The sequence below is a fragment of the Nicotiana tomentosiformis genome, chromosome 11, assembly GCF_000390325.3.
Source record: "Nicotiana tomentosiformis chromosome 11, ASM39032v3, whole genome shotgun sequence".
Taxonomy (NCBI): domain Eukaryota; kingdom Viridiplantae; phylum Streptophyta; class Magnoliopsida; order Solanales; family Solanaceae; genus Nicotiana; species Nicotiana tomentosiformis.
The window spans coordinates 85,302,270-85,315,108 of NC_090822.1; the positions used below are offsets into that span (position 1 = coordinate 85,302,270).

Sequence of the window (12,839 nt, forward strand, 5' to 3'; positions counted from 1 at the left end):
TATAAAAAATTAATTATTTAAAATAAAGGTATTTTTATAATATACATTATATATTCTTGAAAATTATGCTCAATTATATCATTATTCCGACATCATATATGCTAGAAAATAAATTTTTATTTTATAAATAAAATTTATTTGTTCTATAGGTAAGTCTATAATGTTGATTAAAAAGAGAAAAAAATATAATATTAATAGAAATATATTATAAAAAAATATGATAATTTAGAGGGTAAAATGGGTATTTAGCAATCAAAAAATTGAGAAATCTGGTTGAGTGACCTTCTAAGTGCTATAGGCATAGTTAAGTGACTTTTCTGTTACAAACGAAAGAAATGTGACTTTACTAGATAATTTCAAATAGTTGAGTGACCATTTAAGTAATGGACTCGAAAAAAAACTCAGTCGCTTATTTGGTCTTTAAGCGGTAAAATAGTAGTAACATACTCCCTCCGTCTCAAATTTTCTATTGTGGTTTTAATAGTTGTCTCAAATTATTTGTCATTTTAGAAGATTTTAAGACAAAATTGATTATCTTTTTTCCTTTTTACCCTTATTAATAATTATCCTTGAAGACTACATTCACCTAACTTTGTTTAAACACCAATGAAGAAAGATTAAATATTAATACATAAATACGGGTAAAGTAGACAAAATTTCTTCCTAATTAATTTTTCTTAAGAGGCGTGTACAAAAGAATCATGACAGATAATATGAGACGGAGGGAGTACTATTTTGTAACTATAAGCATTAGCGATGTATTCCTGATTAACTCTTATCTACCTAGAGAAATTGAGCCTCCGCGTTCTTAGCACAAAATTTAAAGTTTCTTGTGTTTACCATTTCATTATCAAGGCATCTTAAACGTAATAAATATGATCCCTATCTAGTAAGTGAATTTAGATAAAATGAAATTATGTTCGCTTTGTAGGTCGTACAATAATTCATACTATTTAGTGACACTGAGATCGTTATAGTAACATAATATTTTGTTACGTGTAAGGTTTCATAAGGTTTGAAACGAAGTTCTTTGTACGATGATTTCTCAAGATACACTCCCTCTTTTGACGTTATAGAAGAAACTTTCTTGTAAGTTTGATTGGTATGATAAATAACTGATTATAAATTTAAGTGAAGATTTTTCAGGATAAACCTGAAACATAAATTATTTGCTTTTATGCTAGTCTACACATGAACTTTACATGTTGAAAATATTAGTGAATAATCCTATATAATTCGCGCTCAAAGTAGCTATTTTTGGCATAATGGTTGGCATTTTCATCAATTATTCAATATTTATTGTTAGCAACCGAGTGCAATCCCATCTTTTCTAAATGTACACTTCCAAGCATAATTATCATAATATTCCCGCTCACCATCTCTAGAATACCAAAAAATTACAACCACGAACTCATCGTCACAAATACGTATTTTGGTACAATGAGCATAAGGATATATGAATGTATAGAAATATCTTCCAAATACAACAAAATTTTCCTAGTCACAATGCAATATGTCAAGTAGTTAGTCTTATTTAGTGAAATTAGAAAACTAGAACTTTTGATCCCTAAAAATCGAAATAGGACTTAAAAGGCTCATCACAAAATAAAATATGATTTATTACTTGTCCGTCTCAATTTATGTGAAAGGGTCAAATTTTTTTGAAGCACCTAATTGTCGATGCGCTTTTGAGTATAGAACTATATATAGATCCTAAAAATTAAATATAGAATTTATATATTTAAAAATTAATATGAAAAGTACTACATAAATTAATAGTTCAAATTATTTTTTTAAAAAAATATTAGCTAAAGAAAAAACTGTTTGAATCCTCAAAAAGTAACACTTTCAGATAAAACGGACCAAAGAAGTGATAGTTTTCTCAATTAGTTGTGGATGCGATAACAACAATCTTTAAACTCTGGGGACCAAATCATACATTTGACTATTTGAGCAACAACAATTGAAGAAACCTCAGCATTGGAAGCCCCAAATGCCAAATCCACTTTTGGCGGACCATTCAATCTTGTGAAGACACTCAATAAGTCTGCTTTCTTGTTTTCATCGACATCAAACTTTTCTTCACTTCCCCCACCCCCTTCAAATCTACCACATACCCACCTCGTCTTTTCATACCCATTCTCTGCTTCTTCCATTTCTAGCTCCCCCTCCCCCCTCTCTCTTTCTCTCCGTCAAAGTAAATAGGTACTGAGAAAGCTAATTACATCTTTAAAATTGCATTTTTTTCTTCATTTCTTGGTTTGCATTGTGTTATTCTTTGTGGGTGTTGAATCAATGTTCAAAAGATTTGTTTTTGTTTTTTTGTTTCTTTTGCTCTTTCAGTTCTTGGCAGGAATTAGATTACATTGATCAGGAAAATGGACTCTGCAGCCCTGACTAGCGTTTGTGGCAAATCTGCTCTTCGCTCCACTCCGGTAAGTTCATTTATATTACTATAAGTAATGTTTGTTAACCCCCCTGGTCCATTTCCATTTTATATAACACAACTCTTTGGTTCCATTCTAGAAAGATTGAAACCTTTTTTTTTCATTATACATTTTTGGAATCTCTTTAATTTAACATTCTGCTTTACCATTAAGCATATAGGGAATTGACATGACATGTTGAATACCACTAGATACTGAAAACACCTTTTGGTATTTAATAATGAATTTAAGTTTTGTACACTGTAACTGATTTTTACACTATCAGTGCAATTGTATAGCAGGTTATCACTCTATTTTCCAGGTTACCATATTAGATTTGATACGAAGAGTTACCTATTGTTGTTGGTCATTTTAATCCACCGTTGATGCAAAGAATTTAAGCTCTTTAATAATAAGTACATATTTTAAAGGTGCTTCTTTTTTCTTAAACTATTTGAACCATCATTACATAAAAAGAGAGGTAGGTCCGTAGGAAGTATTTGCTTTTCACTTTGTTTCGATTCTTTTACGTCAGCACATTTGTTCTCTTTCTCTCAACATGTACTGGTTCTTGCCCACACTCTCAAGGTGAGAGTTACAGAGAGGGAATACTGTGGTGCATTTTGGCGGGTAGTCGTTTCTAACTGAGTTGAAATATATGCTGCTTTTCTGCTCCTTTCTGGTCTGCCAGTAATGATCTTGATGCTATAAAATACCTTATAAACTTTGGATTCTTTCAAATTCTTGTCATGGTATTCACTAAGCTACATAATCTTTGGGTGCCATGTTTATTATAGGGTTTATTTCTGGGGAGAACAAATGGTATTAGGAGCTCGCAGTGTAGCTTTATGGCAGGAAACAAGATAAACTTTCCGCGGCAGAGAGCTCAAGCATATAGAGTTAGTACTAAATCTAGCAAATGTGGCGGTGCTCTTGCTGCAACATGTCGCGCCGAGAAAATTCTGGTGGCAAATCGAGGAGAGATTGCTGTTCGTGTGATTCGAACTGCCCATGAGATGGGAATTCCTTGTGTTGCTGTTTATTCGACCATAGACAAAGATGCCTTACATGTGAAGCTAGCTGATGAATCTGTTTGCATTGGTGAAGCACCAAGCAATCAATCGTAAGTTATCACAAACTTGCTGTTCTTATTGGACAAAACGAAGTTAAATTCCTTGTATATTGTTATCTTCAGTTGATATTCATTTCATAGTTTTCATCTCCAAGAATTATGACATTTACATCCCCATTTACCATGTACAGGTATTTAGTGATCCCAAATGTCTTATCTGCTGCTATCAGTCGTGGATGTACAATGTTGCATCCTGGATATGGTTTCCTTGCTGAGAATGCAGTTTTTGTTGAGATGTGCAGAGAACATGGAATCAACTTTATTGGGCCAAATGTAAGTTCTTAGTTCTTACACATATGCCATTATCTTATTACCTATATTAAACCTGTAGGCATCAGTAGGTAATCCATGTTATATTCAGTAGGAAATGCAGAAACATCATGTTGAAAGATTTTGTCTTAAAATTGCAGCCAGACAGTATAAGAGTCATGGGTGACAAATCCACTGCCAGAGATACAATGAAGAATGCTGGTGTTCCAACTGTGCCAGGAAGTGATGGACTATTACAGGTATCACTGTGTTAGTCTTTTGAGTCATTTACTGTCACTTGAACTTACACATGCACATATGCATTTTTATATTTGTTTGTATCTCCGTTACTGTTTCATCGTTACTTATCAATAACTGGATAATCCCCATTGTAGAGCACTGAAGAAGGTGTAAGGCTTGCTGAGGAGATTGGTTACCCCGTGATGATTAAGGTAACTTTTTCAAAACTGAAGTAGCTTGAAACATCACATGCTCTGTGCTGTGAAATATCTACTTATTGCTGTCTTATATTTCCCTCTTACTTTAGTGACTATTTCAGTATACGCAAAACACTTGTCTTCAAATATTTTATGCATTTGGAGACTGATTAGCTTGTTGGGTCTGCTTTTGTTAGACTTATCTCTTCAAACACTTTTCTGCATTAAAAGACTAATTGTCTTGCTTGTTCTACACTTGTCAGCCTTGTCTCTTTACATAGTTTTGCTGCTTTTAGCCACTGAAGTAGTGTATGTCATGAAACTTCGTTTCTTGCATTCTACTTCTAGTGGATGTTATTGTGCTAGCAATGAGAACTGTTCATTCAACACTTCATTATTTGGACTTGGTGGAGTAAACTGTTCTTAAATGATAATTTTGAATAGAGGATCAAGTTATCAACTTGACAGGTCTAGAACACTTAGTCGAGCAATTTCACTTTGCTTTCCAGCTAATCATTGCCATGTTACCTTCTGAATAGTAAGAGGTCTAGTATGGGGAATGGCCTCAAAGTTAGTCATATTCATGCTAACCCACCAATAGGCTAATAGGCTAAGATGTGTTGAAGTACAGTTAGTGTTTTGTGGTCTGAATTGGGAGTGAGAAGCCCAGAGTGACTTGATGGCTAGTTGAGAAAAAGAAGCTTAATCACAGGTTAGCCATACGGCGATGAATTCATTATAGGGCCTTGTTCACACCTCCCGTAACCAGAGGGAGAAGTTAGAAAATTTATGCAATTAGGCTGTGATTGGAGAGAAAATGTAGTACGAGCGAAAGAAAATGTACTACAGACAGACTTTTGTAAGTCTGACTCTGTTATCATTGGAAAAAATGTGAGCATCCAATCCAAAACCTTAAGGCAATGATTGGGATCGCCCAAGACCTTTATCAACCCATTTGGATGCCCCTTATATAGCCGATATGAAAGATTTTTCGAACATAACTAATTGGCAAACTTTTATATACTTAATTTTAAAGGTATATGCATAAAAAAGAGGCCAAATAAACTACACTCTTGAGAGGAACAATTTTCATATCTTGACACAAGGAAGCCTCCATTTACTTTGATCTTTTTGACAAGTTTACTGGACTGCTTCACTATTGGATGTTATATTCAAATCCAGGATTTTTTTAGTATGAAAGTTTACATAGTTGAATATCAGTACTGTGGTACAATGACATAAATCTGTTGCTATATCTGGTTCTTATCAGCCTGCTTTGATTTAGTATTGCAATGCTTAATTTTGGTCAAGAATAACTTATTAAACAACAATATTATGTTCAAGAATATAATAAAGGGAAACAAATGAAAGGACATTTGATGCATAATTAAGGAAGCTATTGGATCGGAATGAAGTGACATGAGTTGTTGAGTGCCTGGAAGAGTTATCACTGAACTTGTGAAGCCTTTATTGTTTTGAAGGCAACAGCTGGTGGTGGTGGACGTGGAATGCGTCTTGCTAAAGAACCTGATGAGTTTGTAAAATTATTACAGGTACTTCTCTTTGCATCCTATGTCGATCTTTAAGTTTCAAAAACATAGTAGGTGAAGGTTAGTCTTTTGCTTTTGACTTCTAAGTGTACCGAGACTTCTTTAGACTTCGGAGATTCATCCAGTGATTTTAGAATTCTTACATAGATGAAAGTTGTAATCCCTATTCCTTGTTGTCAGCGAAACTGATGCGGCTGTTGCATAGCCAATTTTGCCTCTTCCTGCACTTTCTATGTTCAGATATTACTATTATTAGTACATGAGCATTTGATAATATCTTGTATCAGCCGTGCATCCTGAACTTTCATATTATGTCTATGCATGTGACTGAAAACTCTTTCTACATAAGCTGTGATTTGCATAACATTTTTCTTCTATGATAGTTTCTAATCTTTTTTTCCTATGAATCATACATAATCTAGCAAACTCACAAACCCTATCATGAAGCATAATTGATTTTAAGCCAGAGTTCTGAGTTTTATCTTATACTTGGTCTTTCTTCACTTTCAGCAAGCTAAAAGTGAAGCAGCTGCTGCATTTGGAAATGATGGCGTTTATCTGGAGAAGTACGTCCAAAATCCTAGGCACATTGAATTTCAGGTATTGTTACGCCTTACTTCATTAACCAAAAGAATTTTCTAACTCAGGAGAGAAAGAATTTGATGCCATAGAGATTGAATTTTTACGTGAGTTCTTGGGAAGAACTGGAATACATGTTTAAAATAAATAAACCCCTGTTTTGGAAAGAAATGGAATACATGTATCGAGTTACTGACAACTCATAGATGTTGAACATTACGTCTTACAACTGCTCATGAGCTGTTATCTCAGGCTTTATACACACATAAAGGTCTAAGTTATGGATCTTCCTATACTGGGACTTGAAGTTCTGATATATATTTGACAAAAAATCTTGGACCAAAAAACACCTTGCTATTGGTGTAACAATCACGAACAACTACTACAATACACACAAGCACGCTATATATGTTTGAAAAGTAACATTTAAAAGTTGCCATCTAGTGGTGAATTTTCATGCAATGAGATGCACAATCAGGTCACTACCAGTGTCTTTTTGTATCTGATTTAGTGGTAGGTGCTAGACATGACGACATTTGACAATTGTTAACTATTGATGAATCTTACTGGTACTTAAGGTAATGAAGGGACATATACAAGAGTTGTACATGAAAATGATTCTTGTTTTAAAGCTTTATCATGTTCCTTGGGAACAGAAGGAAAAGGGTATATATCATTAACAATCTGTTGGGACGTGTCATGGTTTAATGTATTGATAGTAAGAGCTCCAGGAGCAAATCGGTTTGTGGAAGAGGGAACAAACAAACTTGTTCTGGTTCTTGATCCCTTTCTACTCCTCTTCCTTTACTTTTGGCTAGCCTGAGATCCTTGTTCTGTTTATCTGTAATTCAACTTGCAGATTTGAGTTTTCTGTATAGTGAATTTGGTGAGTAACTTGGTTGCATCTTTTGCCCTTAGCATCCACGTGTGATCAATGTTAAATAGGTCACCATTAGAAAGTGCACTTTCTTTCTAAAGTATCATCTTTAATCAATCTCATGCAGAAAATTATGTTATCCTGGTTTAGTGCTTGAATGTATTTTCTGCTTATAGGTGGTACTCACTGTTAGTTTTACCATATGTACATTGTATTATGCAGTTAATATTCTTTAAAATATATGATTTAATATATGCTGATTCACAGCTTCATGCTATATGCAGGTTTTGGCGGACAAGTATGGTAATGTTGTACACTTTGGAGAGCGTGATTGCAGTATTCAGGTAGGTACAATGTTATAGAAATATCTATTTGTTGTCTTTGACATATATTGTGATTTTGCATGATCAGAAGTTCTTCCATATTGTAAATTCTGTTACATTGACCATGTGTCATTTTGTTGTCAAACATGGTTGGTTGAATGGTCAGACACTCGTCTTTATTCATAACTTATTTAATTTTAGGGAATTCATTACAATGTTAAGCTATCTTCTTAAGTATTTTTGTTAGGTCAAGTGGCATAAAAGGGTCCACCTACAAACTGAGCGCCTTTGAAATGTCTTCTTTTTTTCAGAGAAGGAACCAGAAGTTGCTGGAGGAAGCACCTTCCCCTGCTTTAACACCAGAGCTGAGGAACGCCATGGGTGACGCAGCTGTTGCGGCAGCAGCATCCATTGGTTACATTGGTGTTGGTACCGTGGAGTTCCTATTGGATGAGAGAGGGTCCTTTTACTTCATGGAAATGAACACTCGTATTCAGGTGAAAGAAGCTCTGTTCAGGATTTAGGCTTTGCAGATAGTTTCAAGTTCAATGACTGTAACTTATCTTTTTCTTTTAATATTATTTTAGCAAATAATGTAATATGTCAATTTGCTGAATATCTAGGTAGAGCATCCAGTGACAGAAATGATATCCTCTGTTGATCTGATAGAGGAACAGATCCGTGTGGCTATGGGAGAAAAGCTCCGATACAAACAGGTAACACAGAACAGTCAATTTTTCTTGAAATTGATTTCTGTTTAGGAAATGAATTACTATCAAAAGAAAAAGATCAAAAAATCGCCTTTGGACTTGCACATTATCAAAATGAGCATTCAAAATTCTGTATTGCTTGAAGTAAGTGATTCCACCATTTGATGGTTGAATTCTTAGTAAATTGGGTGTACGAAAGTAACTTTGCAATGTATAAAAGGGGTCCTTTTTATTGCTTTATATTTTATAACTTTGATAAAGAAATGGAGAAGAAATGATAAATTTTCTTTTAGAGGTGATATCTTTAAGAGTGCCAAAAACAGAATTAAGATTAATTCTTTCCTTCTGTTTATATTTGTTTTCTTGTTTACAGGAGGATATTGTGCTTAGAGGGCATTCAATTGAATGCCGTATAAATGCAGAAGATGCTTTCAAAAATTTCAGACCCGGCCCAGGTATGATTGAAGTTTCTGTCTAGAATAATATTTGCATTTATGTCTTGTCTAATGACCTTCAATGTAAACTCTCTCGAATTATTTATTTGCAAGTTAAAGTTGAATCATACTTCATTCTGATACAATCAGTCTATGCAAGCAAATCACTTTACATTTAAGTATGGCGTACATTACATTAAAAGAATCCTTAGATGTTTTGGCAATATTGATCACTGTATGTGAATGCTGCCAGAGATAAATCCGCTAATGCTATAGCAATACAGACATAATTAATGTCTTCTCTATTAAATTTCTGTTAGTGTAGAGGCTCTAGGTAGTTGGATGACTTCCTGATTTCTGTTACCAGTGTTCGTTACCCATTATGGTGGACTTTACCCCGATTTAACCATTTCAAGAAAAGGTGCTGTTAAATTCCTGTATTCTTGAAATTTACATTGAGAACTGTATGCATTAGAGGTGCTTATGAAAATAACATTTATAACTTCTATGGCTGTATAATGCACTTTGTTGAATATGCTCTTTATGTTTTACTTGGTGGAAGCCAGATACCGAAGCAGAATAGACATTACTTTTGCATTTAACCTGATATGTCTGGAAACTGAAGCTTGTTTTCTTCATGAATAGGGAGAATCACTGCATATTTGCCAGCTGGAGGTCCATTTGTGCGTATGGATAGCCACGTTTATCCTGACTATGTGGTTCCACCTAGCTACGATTCCCTGCTAGGAAAGGTGGATTTCTTCTCTTTTTCTATCCCATTTTCCAAGGACCCTCTATTGCATTGTTTTTGGGACATGTTCTGTGGAACAGTGGGGAGGTCACTGATCTCTTCTTAAATCGCTGATGTTAATGCTTTTCCATTTCCAATTGTCACAAAGTTAAGTAGAGACCATAGAAGTTGGGACACATGTTTCCTTTTCTTAGACCACAAAATGAAGGTTTAAAACTAGAAGCAAATTGGTAGAATAGAAAATTTTATGCAAATATGTGTTTTTCATGTTAGATTTATCACCAAATAAGTTTTTGGCTTAGAAAATATGCAAATTCAAAGTGCAGGCTGGTATGTCTCTTACAAGACAGAGAATAGATAAACATTCGAGACTACAGATTTTGTTATTTTGGTCTAAGTTGCTCGGACACGGGTGCGGATCTAGAGGTCGGATCCTTCATGAAAATTCAAAGATTCGGGGATACGGATCCTAGTACGGATACGGGTGCGGGGATCCGGCTAAAAATAATTCCAAAAAATAAAAATAGAAAAATATCTCTAAATTGTTCTCAAGTTGTAGATAAGTAAAGGATTGATTTCCTAGATACGGTATGCTATTTTCTTCAAATTTACTCTAGTTTTGGTTCTGATTTCGAGAATAAAATTTTATGTCGTCTCGAATTTTTCCGTTCTTCGTGGTCAAAATACCCAAAATTATTTGACCAGATCCGGTACGGATCCCATACCCACACTCATACTAGTGTCATGTCGACACAGGTGCGGCACCTAAACTGCCATTTCGGAGCAACTTAGATTTTGGTGACTAGCATATATAAACATAAACCAGTATTTAGAAATGCCTAAAAGGTCATGTAACTAATATACATTCCTTTGTGGAGGGTGCAAAGTGGGCATGATTTCTCGTATCAATGATCTTTATTTGAAGTTAAAACACAGCTCTCAAAGGCTGATTTATCTTTATTGCAGCTTGTTCTACTATTTTCTTTCTATTAATTAACATATCTTTTTTTTCCTAAAAAAATTTAAAAAAATTGCAGCTCATCGTATGGGCTCCAACACGCGAGAGGGCTATTGAACGCATGAAAAGAGCACTTAATGACACCATAATTACTGGTAAGACCAACCTCCTATGATTTTCCTGAATTTTATGAGATTTGCACCGGAAAGAGGAGTTGGTAATTTAAGTTGCCATGGGAGTTTTAAAGTCCACACAGCACTCCAAATTGGGATTTTCCCATTTGCATTTGTTTAATACTCAAAGGTGTCGTTTGGCACGCGGACTAAATTATCCCGAGATTATAGTCCTGGGATTAATCCCTAGACTAATTTATCCCACCTGAGAGGTGGGATAAAATAATACCAAGTTTGATGGGATAAGGTGGGATAAAATGGGACTAAGTTTATACTATGTTTGGTATGGTATAAATTTATCCAACGATATAAATTTAGTACTACACCTTATCTTACCTTATACCGCGTACCAAACGACCCCAAAGGGATGAAGATGAACTGTATGTGGTATCAACGAAAAACCGGAGGATGGGAGCTTAAAAGAATTACTCTATCATGAACCTTACGTGGTGAAGTTCAAGTATTTTGTGGTTTGTACGCACATCAGCTCATTTCTGTCCTCTATGAAACCTTCATAATTTAGATCCCATCACCTGTCGTTTATTTCGTCCTTTTGCTTTGTGGTCAATCTTCTTTTGATTCGTGTTCTCTCAATAGACTAATAGGTGCTACAGGCAAGGACTTTGGCATTTCTATAGGATGTTAATACCGCTATATTGCATGTAGCGAGCTGAATTTGTATACAAAAGTCTCATTTACCTTATGATATATGTACTAAATTTTGCATTTGCTTTTTGACAGGAGTTCCTACCACAATAGAATATCATAAGCTCATCCTAGATATTGAGGTAGGTGGACTACCATGTTCTTTCCGTGCATATTTATTTAGGAGATGATGAAACTAAATTTGTTTTTGTCTGTTGCTTAATAGGACTTTAAGAATGGAAATGTTGATACCGCTTTTATTCCAAAGCATGAAGAAGAATTAGCTCCGGTAAGTAGTGGAACTGACATCTTCAAGTCTTTAACCTACAAACATAACCATCTTCATCGTCCTTTTTGACTGCTACTGCTTACTTGCAACTTGTAATGTACAAACACGAAAGATTAGATAAAACATCACTTAGAAACTCGGTAGAGGCTCTTGTAACTCTAAATACTAATGTTAATATTTCTCTGTTTTTGCAATCATGTAGTTCAATTAATAACAAGATTTAGGCTAAAAAGGAGCAACTTCCTTTTATTTCTTTTAGAGTGAGAAAAATAATCTCCTTATGAAGATTCTTACTCATATAAAAGATTTTTTGAAGAATATTTGATAATCAAACTTTATCACCTGCGGTAAATTTTGAAATGAGATTTTGATCTGAGGTAAAGAATTGGATAAGCTAGCACTTCCCGTTCCTTCGAATCCTAGACAACACTTCTATGTTTATGTATTATGCTTTTGTTTGTTTTTCAGTATTTCTCCCTTGCTATCATTGCCAATACATGTGCAACTATGTACTCAAATTATTCTTGAAAGCAACATTTTACGCACCAAAGCTAAGCTGTAAAGTTTCATTATTTTGATAGTATAAGTTGATATTTTAACTTTGTAATTGCAGCCCCAGCAAATGGTTCCAGCAGCTACCAAGGAGATGGTCAATGCTAGTGCTTAATTCTTCCTCTTCTTTTTTTTGTTTTTTTTCTTTGATATTTTTCCTTTACCATAGTCAGCGAATAGTGAAAGCAGATTGCTTCCATTAGATCTTGAGGTGACTGCAGTTCTGGATATAATATTCATCTCTTTGATCTTAGCTTGAATGTATTTTTAGATACCCAAGACTGAATGAAATTCTTTTTTTGGCCGTTGCCTTGCTATATGATGCTCCATCGAATGGCAGTAGTTTTTGCTAGGAAGTGCTTTACCTTCCGTAGTCGGTTTATTAAATGCGAATTCAAATTAATAGGCGAGCGAGCTTGGACGGTTAAAAGTTTTTTTCCAAGAAAAGGAGGAGAGGTTGGACTTACTTAGGTCATCTCCAACCTACCTCCATACAGTAATATTGACACACAGTGTCGCTTTCTGTTGGTAGTATGTTTTTATGACTAACCGTTGTTTTCTTTCATTATTGATCACCTTACTATCTGGTTATTTTTATTGTGCTTTTATATGGCTTCTTGGTACTGTCCCTTCTTGTCTATATTTTCATTAATGTGGTGCTTATACTTTCCTAAGCCGAGCGTCTATTGGAAACAATCTGTCTATCCTCACAAGGTAGGGGTAAGGTCTGCGTACACACTACCCTCCCCAAACC

The 12,839-nt window shown here is 34.7% G+C and overlaps 1 protein-coding gene across 1 annotated transcript; it reads left to right on the forward strand.

Annotated features, from left to right (window-relative positions):
- Window positions 1-2,049: 2,049 nt before the first annotated feature.
- LOC104085384 (biotin carboxylase 1, chloroplastic) lies at window positions 2,050-12,402 on the forward strand. Its single transcript, XM_009589396.4, has 17 exons — window positions 2,050-2,205; window positions 2,344-2,435; window positions 3,224-3,549; window positions 3,690-3,831; window positions 3,969-4,067; window positions 4,203-4,259; window positions 5,726-5,797; window positions 6,305-6,394; window positions 7,535-7,594; window positions 7,885-8,070; window positions 8,197-8,289; window positions 8,657-8,738; window positions 9,363-9,469; window positions 10,506-10,581; window positions 11,341-11,387; window positions 11,471-11,533; window positions 12,147-12,402. The coding sequence occupies exons 2-17, from the start codon at window positions 2,379-2,381 to the stop codon at window positions 12,198-12,200; spliced, it is 1,611 nt and encodes a 536-aa protein (XP_009587691.1). The 5' UTR covers window positions 2,050-2,205; window positions 2,344-2,378; the 3' UTR covers window positions 12,201-12,402.
- The last annotated feature ends 437 nt before the right edge of the window (window positions 12,403-12,839 follow it).

Bases quoted from the DNA above. Each gene is read 5' to 3' on its own strand.
- LOC104085384 (XM_009589396.4), top strand. From the start codon at position 2,379: ATGGACTCTGCAGCCCTGACTAGCGTTTGTGGCAAATCTGCTCTTCGC. The intron at 7,595-7,884 runs GTAGGTACAATG...TCTTTTTTTCAG, and splicing joins AGCGTGATTGCAGTATTCAG to AGAAGGAACCAGAAGTTGCT. The intron at 8,739-9,362 runs GTATGATTGAAG...CTTCATGAATAG, and splicing joins AAATTTCAGACCCGGCCCAG to GGAGAATCACTGCATATTTG.